The sequence below is a fragment of the Meriones unguiculatus genome, chromosome 4, assembly GCF_030254825.1.
Source record: "Meriones unguiculatus strain TT.TT164.6M chromosome 4, Bangor_MerUng_6.1, whole genome shotgun sequence".
Lineage (NCBI taxonomy): Eukaryota > Metazoa > Chordata > Mammalia > Rodentia > Muridae > Meriones > Meriones unguiculatus.
Window position 1 is genome coordinate 14,172,150 of NC_083352.1, and position 20,252 is coordinate 14,192,401.

Genomic DNA, 20,252 nt, shown 5'->3' on the forward strand with positions numbered 1-20,252 from the left:
CCCCTATGTCCCTTCCCTGCCCCATCCAGCTTCCCATCTACTCCCACACACCTCTTTCTCCATGTGTATTCTTCCCCTCAACCCTCTCTCACAGATACAGTCTCACTACACATCTTTGGCAATGGCACTGCAAAATGTTATCATAGGAATTAGAGAATTCGCTGCCAGTATAGCAGCTTCACTCATGTGCTTGGTGGTTCAGCTGGTAGAATACTAGGTTCCTCTCCCTACTGATGAGCACTAAGTCAACACACTGTAGGTTGTGGCTCATTTTAATGCTGAGAAATATCTAAATGTAAGAGGAATCAGTTGAGTGGATCAGATGACGAGGATTAGATGGCAAGGTGACCCTTGTGAGTGCTTAGGTGTCTATGGGCCAGTCCCCAGATTTTCACCTTCCATGCAAACATACATTATGCAGTGGAAGCCAAGGTTCTGGCCTTCTGCTGTGGCCTCTACTCATCTGTCTGCCTAAAATGAGGCACTTAGAGTGTGTGGTCATCTCCATTTTTTCCTCCTCAGGGTAGTTAAGATCCAGACTAAAGCCTGTGTGATCCTGCCTCAAGATCAGGTGTTCCTCTTAAAGTGATAATTGGATTACATGACTTCATGGATTCCACAATCTTGACTGGACCTTGTAAATAGCCTGGGGAGGAACTTTCCACTCCAGTTGCAGCCGGCCTTCTGAGAGCAGCCTCTTGCCTGGTGTGCACAGCTCAGAGATCCTGCTTTAGACCCCCTCTTCCCACATCTGATCCCCATTCCATCTCCTGCACAGTTCCCTCTCTCAATCCACTTCTGCTGTCTATTCTATTTCCCCTTCGGAGTGACATTCCAGCACCACCCATTGGGCCCTTCTTTTAGTAGGTCCAGGAATCCCTGAGAGAAGACCTAGGCCTCAGGTAGTATACAAAAGCAAGGAGTGTTTACTCTACAGAAATTGCCAGCATGCTGGGGCAATTTAAAGGCTCAATTTAAAGACAGTTAGGGGATTTCCCAGTGTGGTTAGGTGATCTTTATGTTGATTGGTTGGTAGGGATACAGGGGAACTCATGATTGGTGTGCAGTTAGGGGGACTGCAGGGAGTGCCCAGGTAACAAAGTGTGCCCAGGTAATGAAGTGTAATTTTGACTAGCTAGGCAGCGTGTTTCTAACTGACCATTAATTTGATTGGTCAAGTGCTTGGGAACTTTATTAAGTTATTGTTTCTAGCTTTCAGGGAAAGCTGGAAACAATATCTGGCTTACATGGACTGTAGTTTCATGTTTTGAGAAATAGAAACCCAGGTCTGTTCAATCTGAAGCCAATTTTGAAGCCTGCCATGGAGTCAGACTGACTTACTATTCTCCTCACTTGTTACTTAGCTTCTTTGGGTCTGTGGATTGTAGTCTGGTTTATTCTGTACTGCGGATCTAGTACCCACTATAACTGAGTACATACCATGTGCATCTTTCTGCGTCTGGGTTACCTCACTTAGGATGATCTTTTCTAGTTCCATCCATTTGCCTGAAAATTCCATGATTTCTTTGTTTTTAATAGATGAGTAGTATTCCATTGTGCAAATGTGCCACAGTCTCTTTATCCATTCTTTGGTTGAGGGACATCCAGTTTCTGGCTATTATGAATAAAGCTGATATGAGCACAGTTGAACAAGTGTCTTGGTGGTATGGTGGAGCATCTTTATGGTATATGCCCAGGAGTGGTATAGCTGCGTCTTGAGATAGAACTATTCCCAATTTTCTAAGAAATTGACAGATTGATTTCCAGAGAGGTTGGACAGGTTTGCACTCCCACCAACAATGGAGGAGTGTTTCCCTTTCTCCATATCCTCTTCATCATGTGGTATCACTTGAGTTTTTAATCTAGCCATTTTGACTGATGTAAAATGGAATTATGATTAAGTGGTTTCAATTTGCATTTCTCTGATGGCTAAGGACATTGAGCATTTTTTATGTGCTTCTCAGTTATTTGAGATTCCTTGGTTGTGAATTCTCAGTTTAGCTCTGTAGCCCATATTTTAATTGGATTATTTGATTTATTGATGTTTAATTTCTTAAGTTCTTTGTATATTTTAGATATTAGTCTTCTGATGTAGGGTTGGTGAAGATCTTTCCCCAATCTGTCGGTTGCCATTTTGTTGTATTGACAGTGTCCTTTGACTTACAGAAGCTTCTCAGTTTCATGAGATCCCATTTATTAATTGTTGATCTCAGAGACTGTGCGGTTGGTGTTCTGTTCAAGAAGTTGTCTCCTATGCCAGTAAGTTCCAGACTTTTTCGCACTTTATCTTCTAACAGATTTAGAGTCTATGGTTTTTTGTTTGTTTGTTTGTTTGTTTGTTTTGTTTTGTTTTGTTTTTGTCAAGGTCTTTGATCCACTTGGAATTGAATTTTGTGCAGGGTGATAAATACGGGTCTATTTGCATTTTTCTATATGCAGACACTCAGTTAGACCAGTACCATTTGTTGAAGATGCTTTCTTTTTTCCATTGTATGGTTTTGGCTTCTTGGTTGAAAATCAAGTGCCTGTATTAGTGTGGGTTTATTTCTGGATCTTCAATTTTGTTCCATTGATCAACCTGTCTGTTTCTATGCCAATACCATGCAGTTTTTATTACTATTGCTCTGTAGTATAGCTTGAAATCAGGGATGTTGATACCACCAGAAGTTCTTTTATTGTTCAGAATTGTTTTGGCTATCCTGGGTCTTTTATTTTTCCATACTAAGTTAATGGTTGTTCTTTCCAGGTCTGTAAAGAATTTTGTTGAAATTTTGATGGGAATTGCATTGAATCTGTAGATGGCTTTTGGCAGGATGGTAATTTTTATTATGATAATCCTACTTATTCAAGAGCATGGGAGATCTTTCCATCTTCTAAAATCTTCTCTAGTTCCTTTCTTCAAAGACTTGAAATTCTTGTCATATAGGTCTTTCACTTCCTTGGTTAGAATTACACCAAAATATTTTATATTATTTGTTGCTATTGTGAAGGGTGTTGTTTCCCTAATATCTTTTTCAGGCCTTTTGTCACTTCTATAAAGGAGGGCTATTGATTTTTTGAGTTAATTTTGTATCCAGACACTTTGTTGAAGGTATTTATCAGCTGTAGGAGTTCTCTGGTGTCACTTAGTGTCTTAGGGTCACTTATGTATATTATCATATCATCTGCGAATGGCAATACTTTGACTTTTTCCTTTCCAATTTGTCTAGTTTTGATCTCCTTTACTTGTCTTATTGCTCTCACTAGAAGTTCAAATACTATATTGAGGAGATATGGTGAGAGTGGCAGCCTTGTTTTGGCCCTGATTTTAGCGGGAATGCTCTAAGTTTCTCTCCATTTAACTTGATGTTGACTATTGGCTTGCTGAATATTGCCTTTATTGGGTCCAGGTATGTGCCTTGAATCCTTGATCTCTCCAAGACTTTAAACATGAAGGGGTTTGGCCAAGGGCCTTCAGCATCTAATGAGATGATTATGTGGTTTTCCTTCTTTCAGTTTGTTTATATGGTGGATTACATGGTTTTTGTATGTTGAACCATCCCTGCATTCCTGGGATGAAGCCTACTTGATCATAGAGTATGATATTTTTGATGTGTTTCTGGGATTCAGTTTGCAAGTATTTTATTGACTATTTTTGCGTCAATGTTCATAAGGGATATTGGTCTGAAATTCTCTTACTTTGTTGGGTCTTTGTATGGTTTAGGTATCAGGGTGACTGTAGCCTCATAGAATGAGTTTGGCAATATTCCTTTCATTTCTATTTTGTGGAATACTTTGAGGAATACTGGCATTAGTTCTTCTTTGAAAGCCTGGTAAAATTCTGTGCTAAAACCATCTGGCCCAGGGCTCTTTTTGGTTGGGAGGCTTTTGATGTCTGCTTCTATTTCCTTAGGGGCATGGGTTTATTTAAATTGTTAACCTGATTTAACTTTGGCAAGAAAATCATTCATTTTATTTAGATTTTCCAATTTTGTGGTGTATAGGTGTTTGAAGTATGATCTAATGATTTTTTGGATTTCCTTGGTGTCTGTCGTTATATCCCCCTTTTTATTTCTGATTTTATTAATGTGGATACTCTCCCTCCTTTTAGTTAGTTTGGCTAAGGGTTTGTCTGTCTTGTTAATTTTCTCAAAAAACCGGCTTTTGGTTTTTTGATTCTCTGTATTGTTCTCTTTGTTTCTAGGTTATTGATTTCAGCCCTGAGTTTGATTTATTTCTTGCTGTTGACTCCTCTTGAGTGTGTTTGTTTCCTTTTTTTTTTCTAGAGCTTTCAGGTGAGCTGTTAAGTTGCTAGTATGAACTCTCTCCTCTTTATGAAGACACTGAATGATATGAACTTTTCTCTTAGCACTGCTTTCGTTGTGTCCCATAAGTTTGGGTATGTTGTGCCTTCATTTTCATTGAATTCTAGAAAGTCTTTAATTTCTTTCTTTCTTTCCTCCCTGACTCAGTGATCATTAAGTAGAGACTTGTTCAGTTTCCATGAGTTTGTAGGCATTCTATTGCATCTATTTATGTTGAAGTCTAGCTTTAATCCATCGTGGTCTGATAGAATACAACGTTCTGTTTCAGTTTCCTTGTATTTGTTGAGGCTTGCTTTGTGTCTGAGTATGTGGTCAGTTTTGGAGAAGGCCCCATAAGGTGCTGAGAATAAAGTGTATTCTTCTGCGTTTGGATGGAATGTTCTGTAGATATCTGTGAGTTCCAATTGACTCATAACATCAATTACTTTCGTTATTTCTCTGTTTAGTTTCTGTCTCAATGATCTGTCATCTGTCTATTGGTGAGAGAAGTGTATTGAAGTCTCCTGATAGTAGCATGTGTGGATCTATGTGTGATTTAAGCTTTAGTAATGTTTCTTTTACAAATGTGGGTGCTTTTGTATTTGGGGCATAGATGTTTAGAATTGAGTTGTCATTTTGGTCAATTTTTTTCTTTGATGAGTCTGAAGTGCTCTCCCCATCACTTTCAATTAATTTTGGTTGAAAGCCTATTTTATTAGATATTAGAATAGCTACTCCATTTGTTTCTTGTGTCCATTTGCTTGGAAAGCCTTTTTCTAGCCCTTTATTCTGAGGTAGTCTATCGTTATTGTTAAGAGTCTTCTATTCCTATTATTCTTAGGTTTGGTCTTTTCATATTGTCCCAGATTTCTTAGATATTTTGTGTCAGGAACTTTTTAGATTTAACATTTTCTTTGACTGATGTATCAGTTTCTTCAATCATATCTTGTACACCTGAGATTCTCTCTTCCAACTCTTGTATTCTGTTATTGATGCTTGTTTCTATAGTTTCCTTTCTCTTCCCTAGATTTTCCTTCTCCAGGATTACCTTGGATTGTGTTTTCTTTATTGCTTCTATTTCCATTTTAAGGTACTAGACAGTTTTATTCATTTCCTTTTCCCATTTGGTTGTCTTTTTATGTATTTCTTTCAGGGATTTACTTAGTTCCATCACCTGTTTGATTGTATTTTCCTGTGTTTCCTTTAGGGATTTATTTCATTCCTTCACCTGTTTGGTTGTATTTTCCTGTAGTTCTTTAAGTGATTATTTTTTTTCTTTTAAGGCCTCTATCATTTTCATAATCTCGAATTTAAGATTGTTTTCTTGTGCTTCCAGTGTGATGGTATCCTCAGGGCTTGCTGTGGTAGGATATCTGCGTTTTGGGGGGTGCCATTCAGCTCTGAGTTTTGTTGCTGGTGTTCTTGTGCTGACCTCTAGCCCTTTAGTTTCTGTTACTAGGAGGCCTGGTGGGCTCTGATGGAAATATGTCTCTGGGGTTGTAGATAGAGCTCATGGTCCCGGATGGCCGGAGTCTGCTGGTTTTCCTGCTGCCTTCTAATCTGTACTGTCTCCTGTGCCTCAGATTGGGGTGGGATTTGGGGAATGGTGCAGGCAGGGGGACTGGGTTGGTCTCAGGGCGCAGGGCAGGCTGGGTTCCAGGAAACGGCGCAGGCCAGGGAACTGCTGCTTCCTCTGATCTGTCCTGGTCTTGGGGACTGCAGACCCGGGTGGGTGGCTCAGGCCAAGTATTCTTGTTATGTCATGATGCTTAATTGCATTGGTTCAAAATCTTTTGTTTGCATCTGATTCAGGAAATCAAAGCCAACAGATCCAGAAGATGGAGTCACACATGAAGACCCAGGGCCATGGAGCAGTTCTAGCAACAGGCAACCAGGGAAAGCCAACAGGCCCATGGGCACAGAATGTGCCCCCACCGGAAGAGGAGAACCCTAGGGTGAGTGGAGGCCTGTATGTGTCAGTAACTACTGGGGCTAGGTGAGACATGGACTGGGCTTCTTCATAGAACATCTGTGTTGAGGGCTTTCCACCAGAGAAGATTGCTGGGAACATGGGTTTAAGTCAATAGAAAGTCTTGATTAACCAGCTGGCAAAGTACACTGAGCAGGTCCTCTGCATCCCAGGGGATAACTGAGCTTTTCTCAGAGTTAACTTTCAAGCACAAAATCATATTCTGGATCGACATACTTCAGTTACCCAGAACATGAGGCCAAAGGCAGAAATGCCAAGGCCAAAAGGCAAGGGTTATACATTGAGATATTTTTCCAGAACTATGGACCTGAATGGACTGGGTCTTGTTTTCATTATGGCCGACTGAAGTGACTATGGAATGAGTTTCACAGCATAAATAGTGCTTTCATCAGGGAGTCAGTTGTGCCAATATCTAGGGGTTTGCTAAGTTTTGGGCTCTGTTAAATTTGTTGCGTTCATTCATGGTCCTGACCATAGCAGAAGTATCAGAAGGCCAGGCAGAGGAGCTGCTCTCCCTGCATGTGGACCTAAGAAGACACTGGGAAGTAGGCCCAGGCTCTTCAGCAGGATTGGTTCTTTGGCAGATACAGGGTTCACACCCATTCAAATGTTAAGTGTGCTTGTGTTTTTTTTTTTTTGCTTCATGCTCCGTTCTTATCACTCACTGACTTGTGATTTTTTTTTTCCTGAGTTCACTTGTTCTGATTTTTGTGTCCTTGAGACATCAGTCTCCTCTGCAAGCCTATTGTTCTCACCCAGGGGCTTCCCAAATTTATAAATATAGATAGCTGGAGGTGATCTTGATGGACAGGTTCTGCCTACTTCTACATATCCTAAGGATGACAGAGCCTAGGCTTCCACCAAACATTGTTCATATGGATTTAAGTTGAGAATCTCCCAATCTAGCCCATAGACGCCTGAGCTCTCATACCAGCTCCCTTGCTTTAAACTTTACCCTCTTCTTCATTGTCTGCTGAATTCTATATGAGAAAAGAGAAATGTCTTATGACTGGTATTGTTAATAAAATATAGCTTGGATACAATACATTGAATGACCTCATGAGAAGCACATGGCATGTAGCAGCCCAAGGACAACACAGGGTGTGGTACCTGAGGAGATGCACAAAGAGAAACCTTGGCTGACATCTGTTTGGGGCCCACCACTCACAGAGAGCTATAGACACAGCTCTGAAAGATCTCAGCAGGCTAACAGGGAAGAGAAAGGAAAATCACTGAAGTGTGCCAGCCAGTCAGACAGGCCAAGCTGTGGGGCTTCCACTCAGTGTCAAACACTGCCTCAAGCACATAAGTTACAAAAAAAATGCATGATGAAACCAATATCTTCCAGGAGCTTCAGCACTCTGCTCTGAAACTCCAGGTGCCTTGATTTTCACATGAATATGAGAAACATATATACACACAGCCACACAAAAACAAACAGAGAGGCAATATGGGGGTGAGGGGCAGTGAACACAACAGTTTGATGCATCCTTCAAGCCCAAACTACAAAGGGTGCTGAGATGAAAGGGTGTAATGAACAGCCAGGATTTAGACTTTGTGAGGAATGCAAAGTCCTGGCCTCATAAATGGAAAGCAAGCAAAAGCAGAGGTATGGGGACAGTGAGTGGCCTCATAGTGGATAAAACTCAGAATAGGAACTCAGTAAGAAGCCCACTGAGTCCTAAAATTGATGCAATTGACCTTTGTGACCATGACATCTGTGACCAGCAGCCTGGAAGGACAGGCCTACAAACTGCCCTGTCTCTCAATGGTCTTAAGATCACAAGGTGGGGGTACCTATGCACAGTGTCAGAACGGCAAACCTGATGGGGTAGGTTGAGAGCCTCTTGGGTTTGTGGCTCGTTATTGGGCCATAGGTCCTGTGAAAACCCCATGCCTTCGGCCCAAGAACACCACTGCAGACATAATTTCTAGGCCAATTTTATTACTGGAAGTGGAAAACATCATACAATATGACAACTCATGCAGAGTTAGGACGTTGAGGTAGCTGAAAAGACATACTGTATACAGGTCATTGATAATCACAATGGAGAGGACAGGTGACTTTTCTTCAGAGGTCTTCTCAGGTCAGAGTCCAGAGTCCATGCTGAGGTGAGGCTCTGTGCAGAGATGTGAGTCCACGCACACCAGAAGGGTCATTTGGAAGTGGATCTGACAGGTCCCAGTCATGTCATCTAGCTGGCTAACCCAGAGAGGACCAGTCTGAAAGTGTCTGTCAAGTCTGAGCAGGAGGGTGGCATCTGCTGTCCCATCACTCACTGCCCATCACTGTCTTCTGAAGAGGAGGAGACCTGAAGGTCCTCATAGAGGACACTCACTGGGACCTGGGAGCGTGCTGCTTCACCTTTCTCCAGGAAGGCAGGGCCCTCCCAAGGAGCTGTTTGCTTCTCATGGGCAAGTGCTGGGGACACTGTCAGGAACCTGGAGCTCCAGCAGTCACCATTAAGTCTAGTAAAGACCATTCTCAGGGACTGGCGTACAGCATGGCTGGTAGATGGTTGAGAGGACTCAGCATAGGGTGTGGCTGAGACCAGAGCAGGCCTGCTTGGTAGCTGTTCTTGGTCAGTGCTGGGCAGCTGGGCTGCTATTTTCTTGCTCACTGGCACTGCATCTTTCAGTCCAAGTCTGTTGGCAATGGGAAGAGACTGCCTATCCCGGCAGGCCTTCAAAACAGTGCTTGCATTGCTCTCCTCTGGTGCACTGGTAGAGTTGACTCTTAGTCTCTTTGAGGATTTCTGGCTAGGCAGTGTGGGCTGCCAAGAAGCTTTCTCACCTGGGGTCCAGAAGCTAAGTTCAGGGTTCTGTCTTCCCTGATGGAGGGCAGCATGCTGGCTGCGCTGTGTTTTCACACCGGGACCCTGGGCTTCTGACTCTGTGTGAAATGCTTCACTGACTCCATTCCTTTTAGGGACCACAATGGGTTGTTGATGTGAGACACCCCGGAGCTTTTGATGCAGCAGGTCTTGTGAGGCTGTGTTTCCACCACCCTGCCTGAACACTGGCTGTGAGACCCCAGGGACAGCCATGTTCTGACCTTCTTCCTGCCTGGAAGGTAAGATGCAGGAGGCATCAGAGCTTTGGATGGCTCCAGGGTTTCCAGGGCACATCCGCTTCCCAGGAGACTTTCTGGCACGTGACACAGTAATCTGAATTTGGTTGGTCACAGACTTCTTTGTGTTTCCAGGACTGAACACTGGCATCTTGGGATGCTGTGAAAATAACAATTGCAGGATAAATTGACTATGTAAGTCTTCCAAATAACACAAGGACCTCATAAGATTATCATGACAGAAAAACTCTTGTATAAGTTCACTTTAAGGTGAAGGTACTCAGTCTGAAATGGTCTACATTAGTTATCCAAAAGCTGCAGAATGAGAACCTGTGGTGGGGGAGATGCAGAGGGATTGGGACATGCAATGTGAAGAGTTTCAGCCTCACTGTGAAGTTTCCTTGAGCTGAACTCTCATCACTCAAATGTATCTGCATGTGTACATGTGTTTTATGTAAAGAATATATGATTTTTACAGAAATCTTTACTTATTTATATATGATATAAATAGACAGCTAAGCAGAGGGCCATGAGCCTTTTGTGGTCAAGAGAAAAACAATTCAAATTACCACGCAATTTCCAGTGTATTGAAAACCCCTAATCATGTCACCTAGGATGTAAAACAGGGGAAAAGGTATGTTAAGATGACATGACTTGAATATGACTCTCAAAATGAGAGTCAACTCTGCAGCCAACATATTGGGATGGAATAAAAATAAAATAAAAATTTTAAAGGATATATTCATTGCCCTAAAAGTTCTCCAATAAAAGTCTAGATTTTGGAAGCAGCACACAGAATCAGTTCAAAATGGAAACATTAAAATCTGAGAGAAGATCATTAGAAGGCTAGAAGAGCAGGCCATGTTTGTAATATGACCTCAGAAGGAAGGACCACATGGAGACCAGGAGACAAGGTCATGCTCAAGGACAGGTGAGGAGGAGCCTGCCCATCCTCCAGGAGAACTGGTCTACCAAAGGAGAAGCACACAGCAGAGGCTCACTTGCTCCCCAAAACCCAAGTCAGTCTGAACTATGAAAATGACCAAATGAGTCCTTGCTGCATCAGAGAGGACTGATTCGATGTGACATGCATGGGGTCGTGAATGGAGCAAGCAGGTGGTGCAGCAGGGAATGGGCAGGTGGGGCAGAGCACAGAGAAAGGGACTTTCAGGAACAGAGCAACTGCTGCTACTCACAACCAGGTTGATGTGCTGGCCCCTCCTCTGTGGATCCATGGGGAGTTTCTGGAAGGGAGCCTTCCTCTGCTGCTCATCACCTCTGTGGGACAGACAATGGTGTGGAAACACATCAGCTCTACCCACCCATTCACCCACTCTCACTCACCCACTCTCCACTCACTCTCTGTAGCTAGTATACTACTTACTAGCTGTCTGGCCCTTTCAGTGTTTGGGGACAGAGAGATGAGTGATGGTACCCCATGAGCTTTGCTGCACCCAGAGCCTTCCCTCTGGCCAGCCCTTCCCCATCACTCACCTCTGTCCAGTGACTTGACTAGGTTTCTTTTCTGTCTTGGCCTGGCTTATGGGCCCTGGTTTCTGGAGACCCTGTGTCCTGCGAGGATCCTGATTCTCTTTCTCCTTCCTGGCTCCCAGAGGCTGTGGATCTAGGAGCTTTTGGCCATACTTGATTGGGCACCTTCTGCTCCTTGCTGTGTGGCCAAAGGCCCCACACTCTCTGCATTTTACCTGTGAGTAGCAAATGAGATATTAGTGAGTCAAAAAGGGATCCAGGTACCTCTTAGGGATAAAGGGTTAAAATGCCTGCAATGTTTTCTCTCCAGAAAATGGTTGTTTCTTTGAACCCGGAAGAGGTAAGCACACTTGAAAGATGCATGAGTGATGTCAGTGAGCCTTGTATGTGCCAAAGGACCAATCCTGCTAAAGAGAGGCTGGGCTTACTTCCCAGTGTCTACTCAGGTCCACATGCAGGGGGAGTAGTTCCTTTGCCTGGCCTTCTGATACCTCTGCTACAGTCAGGACCATGGACAGATGCAACATTTCACAGGGCCCCAGAACTTAATAAATTCCCAGACACTGGCACAACTAATTCCACAATGGAAGCTTCATTCAGACTGTAGAACTCAACCCACAGACACTATCACCTAACAAAATGAAAACAAGACCCAATGTGTCTGAGTCCACAGTCCTGGGAAAATCTCCCATGTCTCTCACCTGTGCATTTCTGCTTCTGGCCTACTGTTCTGGGTAACAGAAGTATGTCAACCCAAAACATGTTTGTTTGTTTGGTTGGTTTTTGTTTTTGTGCTTAAAACCTCACCCCAAGAAAGGTTCAGTGATCCCCTGGGATACAGAGGATCCAGTCAGTACTCTGCCACCTGGCTAATCAGGACTTTCTATTGACTTAAAGCCATGTTCCCAGCAGTCTTCTCTGGTGGAAAACCCACAACAAATAGGTTCTCTGAGGGAGCCCAGTTCGTGTCTCACCTAGCCCCAGTGGTTGATGACACATTAAGGGCTCTACTTACCATAATGTTCTCTTCTTGCCATGGGGGAACCTTCTGTGTCATGGGCCCTCTTGGCTTACTCTGGACTTTCTGGGCTGGAACAGCTTTATGGTCCTGAATCTTCATGTGTGTCTCCTGCTTTATCGCTGAATCTGGAGTTGTTGGCTTTGATTTCTTGAATCAGAAGGAAACAAAAGAGTTTTAACCAATGAAATTAGTCCAGCTCCCACTCCATGGAGCCTTTCCCAACTTAGACTGTGCTTCCCCCTGGCAACCAGCTCTCCTGGCACCTGAGCTTCATCCCGATGCAGGTCTGGGCTCACTGGATATAACAGGGCACAATCTGTGGCAGAACAACAGCTTAGAGAGGCTTCAGAGCCAGCCTCCTTGATATAGGACATGCGAGCTGTAACAAATTTTGTAGAGGAATTTTAATTCAGAGCATGACTGTTCTGGCAAGAGATCCAAAGACCTTCTAGGTCTATGTGATACGGCTGGAGTACAAACATGCTTTTAATCCAGGAGGCATAGACAAGGCCAGCCTGGTATAGAGCAAGTTTCAGGTTCAGAAAAGCTGCTGGCACACACCTTTAACCCCAAACGATGAAGGTAAAGTTAATTTGTAAAAGGAAACACCCAGGTTTGAAAGTGATGTCTAATTGAATCACAGAAAAAGAAAGTGACAAATCTGAGAAGATTCTACAAAACAGGATACACCCACTTTCACAAGAAGAGAGAAAAACTTAAGGGGCAATGCAGAGAGAGGAAGGAGGCAGTTTTAGAGGGACAGTAATGCTGAGACAGGTCGCAGAGAGAGAACTCGGGTGAAGACCAAATGAACTAGAGAATGAGAAGGAGCCAGGGGATTAGAGCAGATTGCTGGATTTAGTTTGAGGCCAAGCAGAACAATTCAGAGGCCAAGAGAAAAGCCAGATTGAATAAGTCAGCTGGGAGAGAGTTTGGGTCAGAACAGCTGAATTGAATCAGCCAGCTATGAGCTTAGAAAGAACTAGACAGGATGAGCTGAATAGCAGTCAGTCTCAGAGGCTAAAATCATTCTAGGCCTCGGTTATATTGTATGGAGGCTGGAAGCTTCCAAGAGTAGGGCTAGGTTAGCAGACAGAGGAAGCCTCCCAGACAACAACTGAAACAGGTGAATAAATGTCCTCTTACAGGACTTACTGCAAGACTCACCTTTGCAGAGCAACTGAGCAGCTCCTGTGTCTTCAGGGTCTTTTTCCAAATATGGTGCTGGATTTCTTTCATGGGGCAAAATGTCTGAAAAATGTCTGCTTCATCAGTCTATGCAGCACGGTGTCTCAGCTTGTCTTCATTAGATGCTAGTGTCCCGAAGAAATAGGCTCCAGTTTCTACTGCAAACAGGCAAAGAGCAAAAACTTCCTTCTCCCAAATTCTTATATAGGCTTCCAGCAAAGGTGTGGCCAAGAGTGAATCTAGATTAAGAATTAGAGGTGTTTATCTTCATAGCCAAATCCAAGATCATGCTTAAGGACAAGAAAAGAGACGTGTTCTGAGATTTCTACGCTTCTTCAGTTGTGGCTCTGGGGCTGGAATAATAAATTCTTTGATCTTTCCCTGTGACACCTGAAACAGCACAACTAACTTTATAAAAAAAAATTATTATTAGTAGATTGTTAAAGGCTTTAATAAAAATAAGTTTAAGAAAAGTAATGAATTAAATTTAGTATTAATAGGCATTAAGAATAGTAAAATAATAATAGGATCCTTCTTAAGAAATAATAGCATGAGAGGTGCAGCTGGCGGGAGTTTCCCCCTCCCTTCAGTGCCTTGTTCCTAGAGAAGATCATAAATCTTAAGCAGGACATATGGGAGGAGGGTTAACAAAGGTGTAGTTAGATTTTGTTATAGAGAGGGACTTTGGCAGGCATCTGACTTAGCTCCTGACTTTCCTCTTCATTGGTTAGCAATAATGAAACTATATTTGAGGTTTCTTTTCCTTTGTTGACTCTGATCAAAAAGTTTTTAGGCCAAGATTATTTGTGGGTACTGCTTTATGTTTGATTGCATTTTGAGTTAAAATGTAAACTTTGTATTCTTGGTAAAAGTCTAAATGTTCTGGGAAGTATGCCAATTTTAAGGTGCCTTTTGTGAAATCATTATAAAAATACTAGCTTGATTTCAGTAAAGTGGCAGCAGAGTCAAAACCATCAAGGTGTCTCTGTCTGTCAATTCTTCACCGAAACCGTGTCTTCCTGTCTAAAGCCTTGTTCTCCCGCGGACGACGGGAGCCCGACTGGGCCGGTCCGTGGCAGCTGTTTTTGTTCAGTGCTGGGCTCCTGGACTGCTGTTTTCTTGCTCTTTTCAGCTGAATCTTTTAGTCCAAGTCTGTTGGCAATGGGAGGGAACTGCCTATCCTGGCAGGCCTACAAAACAGTCATTGCATTGCTCTCCACTGATGCACTGGTAGAGTTGACTCTTGGTTTACTCGGGAGATTCTGGATAGGCCGTGTGTGATGCCAGAAAGCTTTCTCCTGTGGGTCCCAGAAGCTGAGTTTGGGATTCTGTCTTGTCCTAGCGGTGAGCAGGATTCTGACTGGGCTGCTTTTTCCCACTGGGACCCTGGGCTTTTGACTCTGTGTGAAATGCTTCACTGACTCCATTCTTTTGGGGACCGCAATGGTTTGTTGATGCATGGTACCCTGTAGCTTTTGATCCAGCAGGTCTTGTGAGGCTGTGTTTCCACCATTCTGCCTGAGCACTGGCTTGGGGACATCAAAAACAGCCATGTTCTGACCTTCTTCCTGCCTGGAAGGCAAGATGCAGGAGGCATCAAAACTTTGGATGGCAGGGTTTCCAGGGCACACCTGCATCCCAGGAGACTTTCTGGAGGGTAGACTGCCACTGACCTCCTCCTCTTCCCAGGAATGAACCTGGGCATCTGTGAGGGTTATGGAAAAGACAGATATATGGAAAGATTAAGGGAACTGTGTCAGGGTGGAAATTCCTCCATTTGTATGGATGTGCCTTCTTTACAGGTACATATCGCTTGTCCTTAAGCATGATCTTGGATTTGGCTATGAAGATAAACACCTCTAATTCTTAATCTAGATTCACTCTTGGCCACACCTTTGCTGGAAGCCTATATAAGAATTTGGGAGAAGGAAGTTTTTGCTCTTTGCCTGTTTGCAGTAGAAACTGGAGCCTATTTCTTCGGGACACTAGCATCTAATGAAGACAAGCTGAGACACCGTGCTGCATAGACTGATGAAGCAGACATTTTTCAGACATTTTGCCCCATGAAAGAAATCCAGCACCATATTTGGAAAAAGACCCTGAAGACACAGGAGCTGCTCAGTTGCTCTGCAAAGGTGAGTCTTGCAGTAAGTCCTGTAAGAGGACATTTATTCACCTGTTTCAGTTGTTGTCTGGGAGGCTTCCTCTGTCTGCTAACCTAGCCCTACTCTTGGAAGCTTCCAGCCTCCATACAATATAACCGAGGCCTAGAATGATTTTAGCCTCTGAGACTGACTGCTATTCAGCTCATCCTGTCTAGTTCTTTCTAAGCTCATAGCTGGCTGATTCAATTCAGCTGTTCTGACCCAAACTCTCTCCCAGCTGACTTATTCAATCTGGCTTTTCTCTTGGCCTCTGAATTGTTCTGCTTGGCCTCAAACTAAATCCAGCAATCTGCTCTAATCCCCTGGCTCCTTCTCATTCTCTAGTTCATTTGGTCTTCACCCGAGTTCTCTCTCTGCGACCTGTCTCAGCATTACTGTCCCTCTAAAACTGCCTCCTTCCTCTCTCTGCATTGCCCCTTAAGTTTTTCTCTCTTCTTGTGAAAGTGGGTGTATCCTGTTTTGTAGAATCTTCTCAGATTTGTCACTTTCTTTTTCTGTGATTCAATTAGACATCACTTTCAAACCTGGGTGTTTCCTTTTACAAATTAACTTTACCTTCATCGTTTGGGGTTAAAGGTGTGTGCCAGCAGCTTTTCTGAACCTGAAACTTGCTCTATACCAGGCTGGCCTTGTCTATGCCTCCTGGATTAAAAGCATGTTTGTACTCCAGCCGTATCACATAGACCTAGAAGGTCTTTGGATCTCTTGCCAGAACAGTCATGCTCTGAATTAAAATTCCTCTACAAAATTTGTTACAGCTCGCATGTCCTATATCAAGGAGGCTGGCTCTGAAGCCTCTCTAAGCTGTTGTTCTGCCACAGATTGTGCCCTGTTATATCCAGTGAGCCCAGACCTGCATCGGGATGAAGCTCAGGTGCCAGGGGAGCTGGTTGCCAGGGGGAAGCACAGTCTAAGTTGGGAAAGGCTCCATGGAGTGGGAGCTGGACTAATTTCATTGGTTAAAACTCTTTTGTTTCCTTCTGATTCAAGAAATCAAAGCCAACAACTCCAGATTCAGCGATAAAGCAGGAGACACACATGAAGATTCAGGACCATAAAGCTGTTCCAGCCCAGAAAGTCCAGAGTAAGCCAAGAGGGCCCATGACACAGAAGGTTCCCCCATGGCAAGAAGAGAACATTATGGTAAGTAGAGCCCTTAATGTGTCATCAACCACTGGGGCTAGGTGAGACACGAACTGGGCTCCCTCAGAGAACCTATTTGTTGTGGGTTTTCCACCAGAGAAGACTGCTGGGAACATGGCTTTAAGTCAATAGAAAGTCCTGATTAGCCAGGTGGCAGAGTACTGACTGGATCCTCTGTATCCCAGGGGATCACTGAACCTTTCTTGGGGTGAGGTTTTAAGCACAAAAACAAAAACCAACCAAACAAACAAACATGTTTTGGGTTGACATACTTCTGTTACCCAGAACAGTAGGCCAGAAGCAGAAATGCACAGGTGAGAGACATGGGAGATTTTCCCAGGACTGTGGACTCAGACACATTGGGTCTTGTTTTCATTTTGTTAGGTGATAGTGTCTGTGGGTTGAGTTCTACAGTCTGAATGAAGCTTCCATTGTGGAATTAGTTGTGCCAGTGTCTGGGAATTTATTAAGTTCTGGGGCCCTGTGAAATGTTGCATCTGTCCATGGTCCTGACTGTAGCAGAGGTATCAGAAGGCCAGGCAAAGGAACTACTCCCCCTGCATGTGGACCTGAGTAGACACTGGGAAGTAAGCCCAGCCTCTCTTTAGCAGGATTGGTCCTTTGGCACATACAAGGCTCACTGACATCACTCATGCATCTTTCAAGTGTGCTTACCTCTTCCGGGTTCAAAGAAACAACCATTTTCTGGAGAGAAAACATTGCAGGCATTTTAACCCTTTATCCCTAAGAGGTACCTGGATCCCTTTTTGACTCACTAATATCTCATTTGCTACTCACAGGTAAAATGCAGAGAGTGTGGGGCCTTTGGCCACACAGCAAGGAGCAGAAGGTGCCCAATCAAGTATGGCCAAAAGCTCCTAGATCCACAGCCTCTGGGAGCCAGGAAGGAGAAAGAGAATCAGGATCCTCGCAGGACACAGGGTCTCCAGAAACCAGGGCCCATAAGCCAGGCCAAGACAGAAAAGAAACCTAGTCAAGTCACTGGACAGAGGTGAGTGATGGGGAAGGGCTGGCCAGAGGGAAGGCTCTGGGTGCAGCAAAGCTCATGGGGTACCATCACTCATCTCTCTGTCCCCAAACACTGAAAGGGCCAGACAGCTAGTAAGTAGTATACTAGCTACAGAGAGTGAGTGGAGAGTGGGTGAGTGAGAGTGGGTGAATGGGTGGGTAGAGCTGATGTGTTTCCACACCATTGTCTGTCCCACAGAGGTGATGAGCAGCAGAGGAAGGCTCCCTTCCAGAAACTCCCCATGGATCCACAGAGGAGGGGCCAGCACATCAACCTGGTTGTGAGTAGCAGCAGTTGCTCTGTTCCTGAAAGTCCCTTTCTCTGTGCTCTGCCCCACCTGCCCATTCCCTGCTGCACCACCTGCTTGCTCCATTCACGACCCCATGCATGTCACATCGAATCAGTCCTCTCTGATGCAGCAAGGACTCATTTGGTCATTTTCATAGTTCAGACTGACTTGGGTTTTGGGGAGCAAGTGAGCCTCTGCTGTGTGCTTCTCCTTTGGTAGACCAGTTCTCCTGGAGGATGGGCAGGCTCCTCCTCACCTGTCCTTGAGCATGACCTTGTCTCCTGGTCTCCATGTGGTCCTTCCTTCTGAGGTCATATTACAAACATGGCCTGCTCTTCTAGCCTTCTAATGATCTTCTCTCAGATTTTAATGTTTCCATTTTGAACTGATTCTGTGTGCTGCTTCCAAAATCTAGACTTTTATTGGAGAACTTTTAGGGCAATGAATATATCCTTTAAAATTTTTATTTTATTTTTATTCCATCCCAATATGTTGGCTGCAGAGTTGACTCTCATTTTGAGAGTCATATTCAAGTCATGTCATCTTAACATACCTTTTCCCCTGTTTTACATCCTAGGTGACATGATTAGGGGTTTTCAATACACTGGAAATTGCGTGGTAATTTGAATTGTTTTTCTCTTGACCACAAAAGGCTCATGGCCCTCTGCTTAGCTGTCTATTTATATCATATATAAATAAGTAAAGATTTCTGTAAAAATCATATATTCTTTACATAAAACACATGTACACATGCAGATACATTTGAGTGATGAGAGTTCAGCTCAAGGAAACTTCACAGTGAGGCTGAAACTCTTCACATTGCATGTCCCAATCCCTCTGCATCTCCCCCACCACAGGTTCTCATTCTGCAGCTTTTGGATAACTAATGTAGACCATTTCAGACTGAGTACCTTCACCTTAAAGTGAACTTATACAAGAGTTTTTCTGTCATGATAATCTTATGAGGTCCTTGTGTTATTTGGAAGACTTACATAGTCAATTTATCCTGCAATTGTTATTTTCACAGCATCCCAAGATGCCAGTGTTCAGTCCTGGAAACACAAAGAAGTCTGTGACCAACCAAATTCAGATTACTGTGTCACGTGCCAGAAAGTCTCCTGGGAAGCGGATGTGCCCTGGAAACCCTGGAGCCATCCAAAGCTCTGATGCCTCCTGCATCTTACCTTCCAGGCAGGAAGAAGGTCAGAACATGGCTGTCCCTGGGGTCTCACAGCCAGTGTTCAGGCAGGGTGGTGGAAACACAGCTTCACAAGACCTGCTGCATCAAAAGCTCCGGGGTGTCTCACATCAACAACCCATTGTGGTCCCTAAAAGGAATGGAGTCAGTGAAGCATTTCACACAGAGTCAGAAGCCCAGGGTCCCGGTGTGAAAACACAGCGCAGCCAGCATGCTGCCCTCCATCAGGGAAGACAGAACCCTGAACTTAGCTTCTGGACCCCAGGTGAGAAAGCTTCTTGGCAGCCCACACTGCCTAGCCAGAAATCCTCAAAGAGACTAAGAGTCAACTCTACCAGTGCACCAGAGGAGAGCAATGCAAGCACTGTTTTGAAGGCCTGCCGGGATAGGCAGTCTCTTCCCATTGCCAACAGACTTGGACTGAAAGATGCAGTGCCAGTGAGCAAGAAAATAGCAGCCCAGCTGCCCAGCACTGACCAAGAACAGCTACCAAGCAGGCCTGCTCTGGTCTCAGCCACACCCTATGCTGAGTCCTCTCAACCATCTACCAGCCATGCTGTACGCCAGTCCCTGAGAATGGTCTTTACTAGACTTAATGGTGACTGCTGGAGCTCCAGGTTCCTGACAGTGTCCCCAGCACTTGCCCATGAGAAGCAAACAGCTCCTTGGGAGGGCCCTGCCTTCCTGGAGAAAGGTGAAGCAGCACGCTCCCAGGTCCCAGTGAGTGTCCTCTATGAGGACCTTCAGGTCTCCTCCTCTTCAGAAGACAGTGATGGGCAGTGAGTGATGGGACAGCAGATGCCACCCTCCTGCTCAGACTTGACAGACACTTTCAGACTGGTCCTCTCTGGGTTAGCCAGCTAGATGACATGACTGGGACCTGTCAGATCCACTTCCAAATGACCCTTCTGGTGTGCGTGGACTCACATCTCTGCACAGAGCCTCACCTCAGCATGGACTCTGGACTCTGACCTGAGAAGACCTCTGAAGAAAAGTCACCTGTCCTCTCCATTGTGATTATCAATGACCTGTATACAGTATGTCTTTTCAGCTACCTCAACGTCCTAACTCTGCATGAGTTGTCATATTGTATGATGTTTTCCACTTCCAGTAATAAAATTGGCCTAGAAATTATGTCTGCAGTGGTGTTCTTGGGCCGAAGGCATGGGGTTTTCACAGGACCTATGGCCCAATAACGAGCCACAAACCCAAGAGGCTCTCAACCTACCCCATCAGGTTTGCCGTTCTGACACTGTGCATAGGTACCCCCACCTTGTGATCTTAAGACCATTGAGAGACAGGGCAGTTTGTAGGCCTGTCCTTCCAGGCTGCTGGTCACAGATGTCATGGTCACAAAGGTCAATTGCATCAATTTTAGGACTCA

At 44.3% G+C, this 20,252-nt stretch overlaps 2 protein-coding genes across 2 annotated transcripts; one reads left to right on the forward strand and one right to left on the reverse strand.

Moving 5' to 3' along the window:
* Positions 1-8,306: 8,306 nt before the first annotated feature.
* LOC132653567 (putative protein FAM90A13P) lies at positions 8,307-13,094 on the reverse strand. The gene is made up of 5 exons (XM_060381347.1): positions 13,023-13,094; positions 11,850-12,002; positions 10,838-11,049; positions 10,540-10,621; positions 8,307-9,503 (listed from the first exon to the last, which is right to left on the reverse strand). The coding sequence occupies exons 1-5, from the start codon at positions 13,092-13,094 to the stop codon at positions 8,550-8,552; spliced, it is 1,473 nt and encodes a 490-aa protein (XP_060237330.1). The 3' UTR covers positions 8,307-8,549.
* Positions 13,095-15,106: 2,012 nt separating this feature from the next.
* Positions 15,107-19,894, forward strand: LOC132653568 (putative protein FAM90A13P). Its single transcript, XM_060381348.1, has 5 exons — positions 15,107-15,178; positions 16,199-16,351; positions 17,152-17,363; positions 17,580-17,661; positions 18,698-19,894. Exons 1-5 carry the CDS (start codon positions 15,107-15,109, stop codon positions 19,649-19,651), a joined length of 1,473 nt encoding a protein of 490 aa, XP_060237331.1. The 3' UTR covers positions 19,652-19,894.
* Positions 19,895-20,252: the final 358 nt, after the last annotated feature.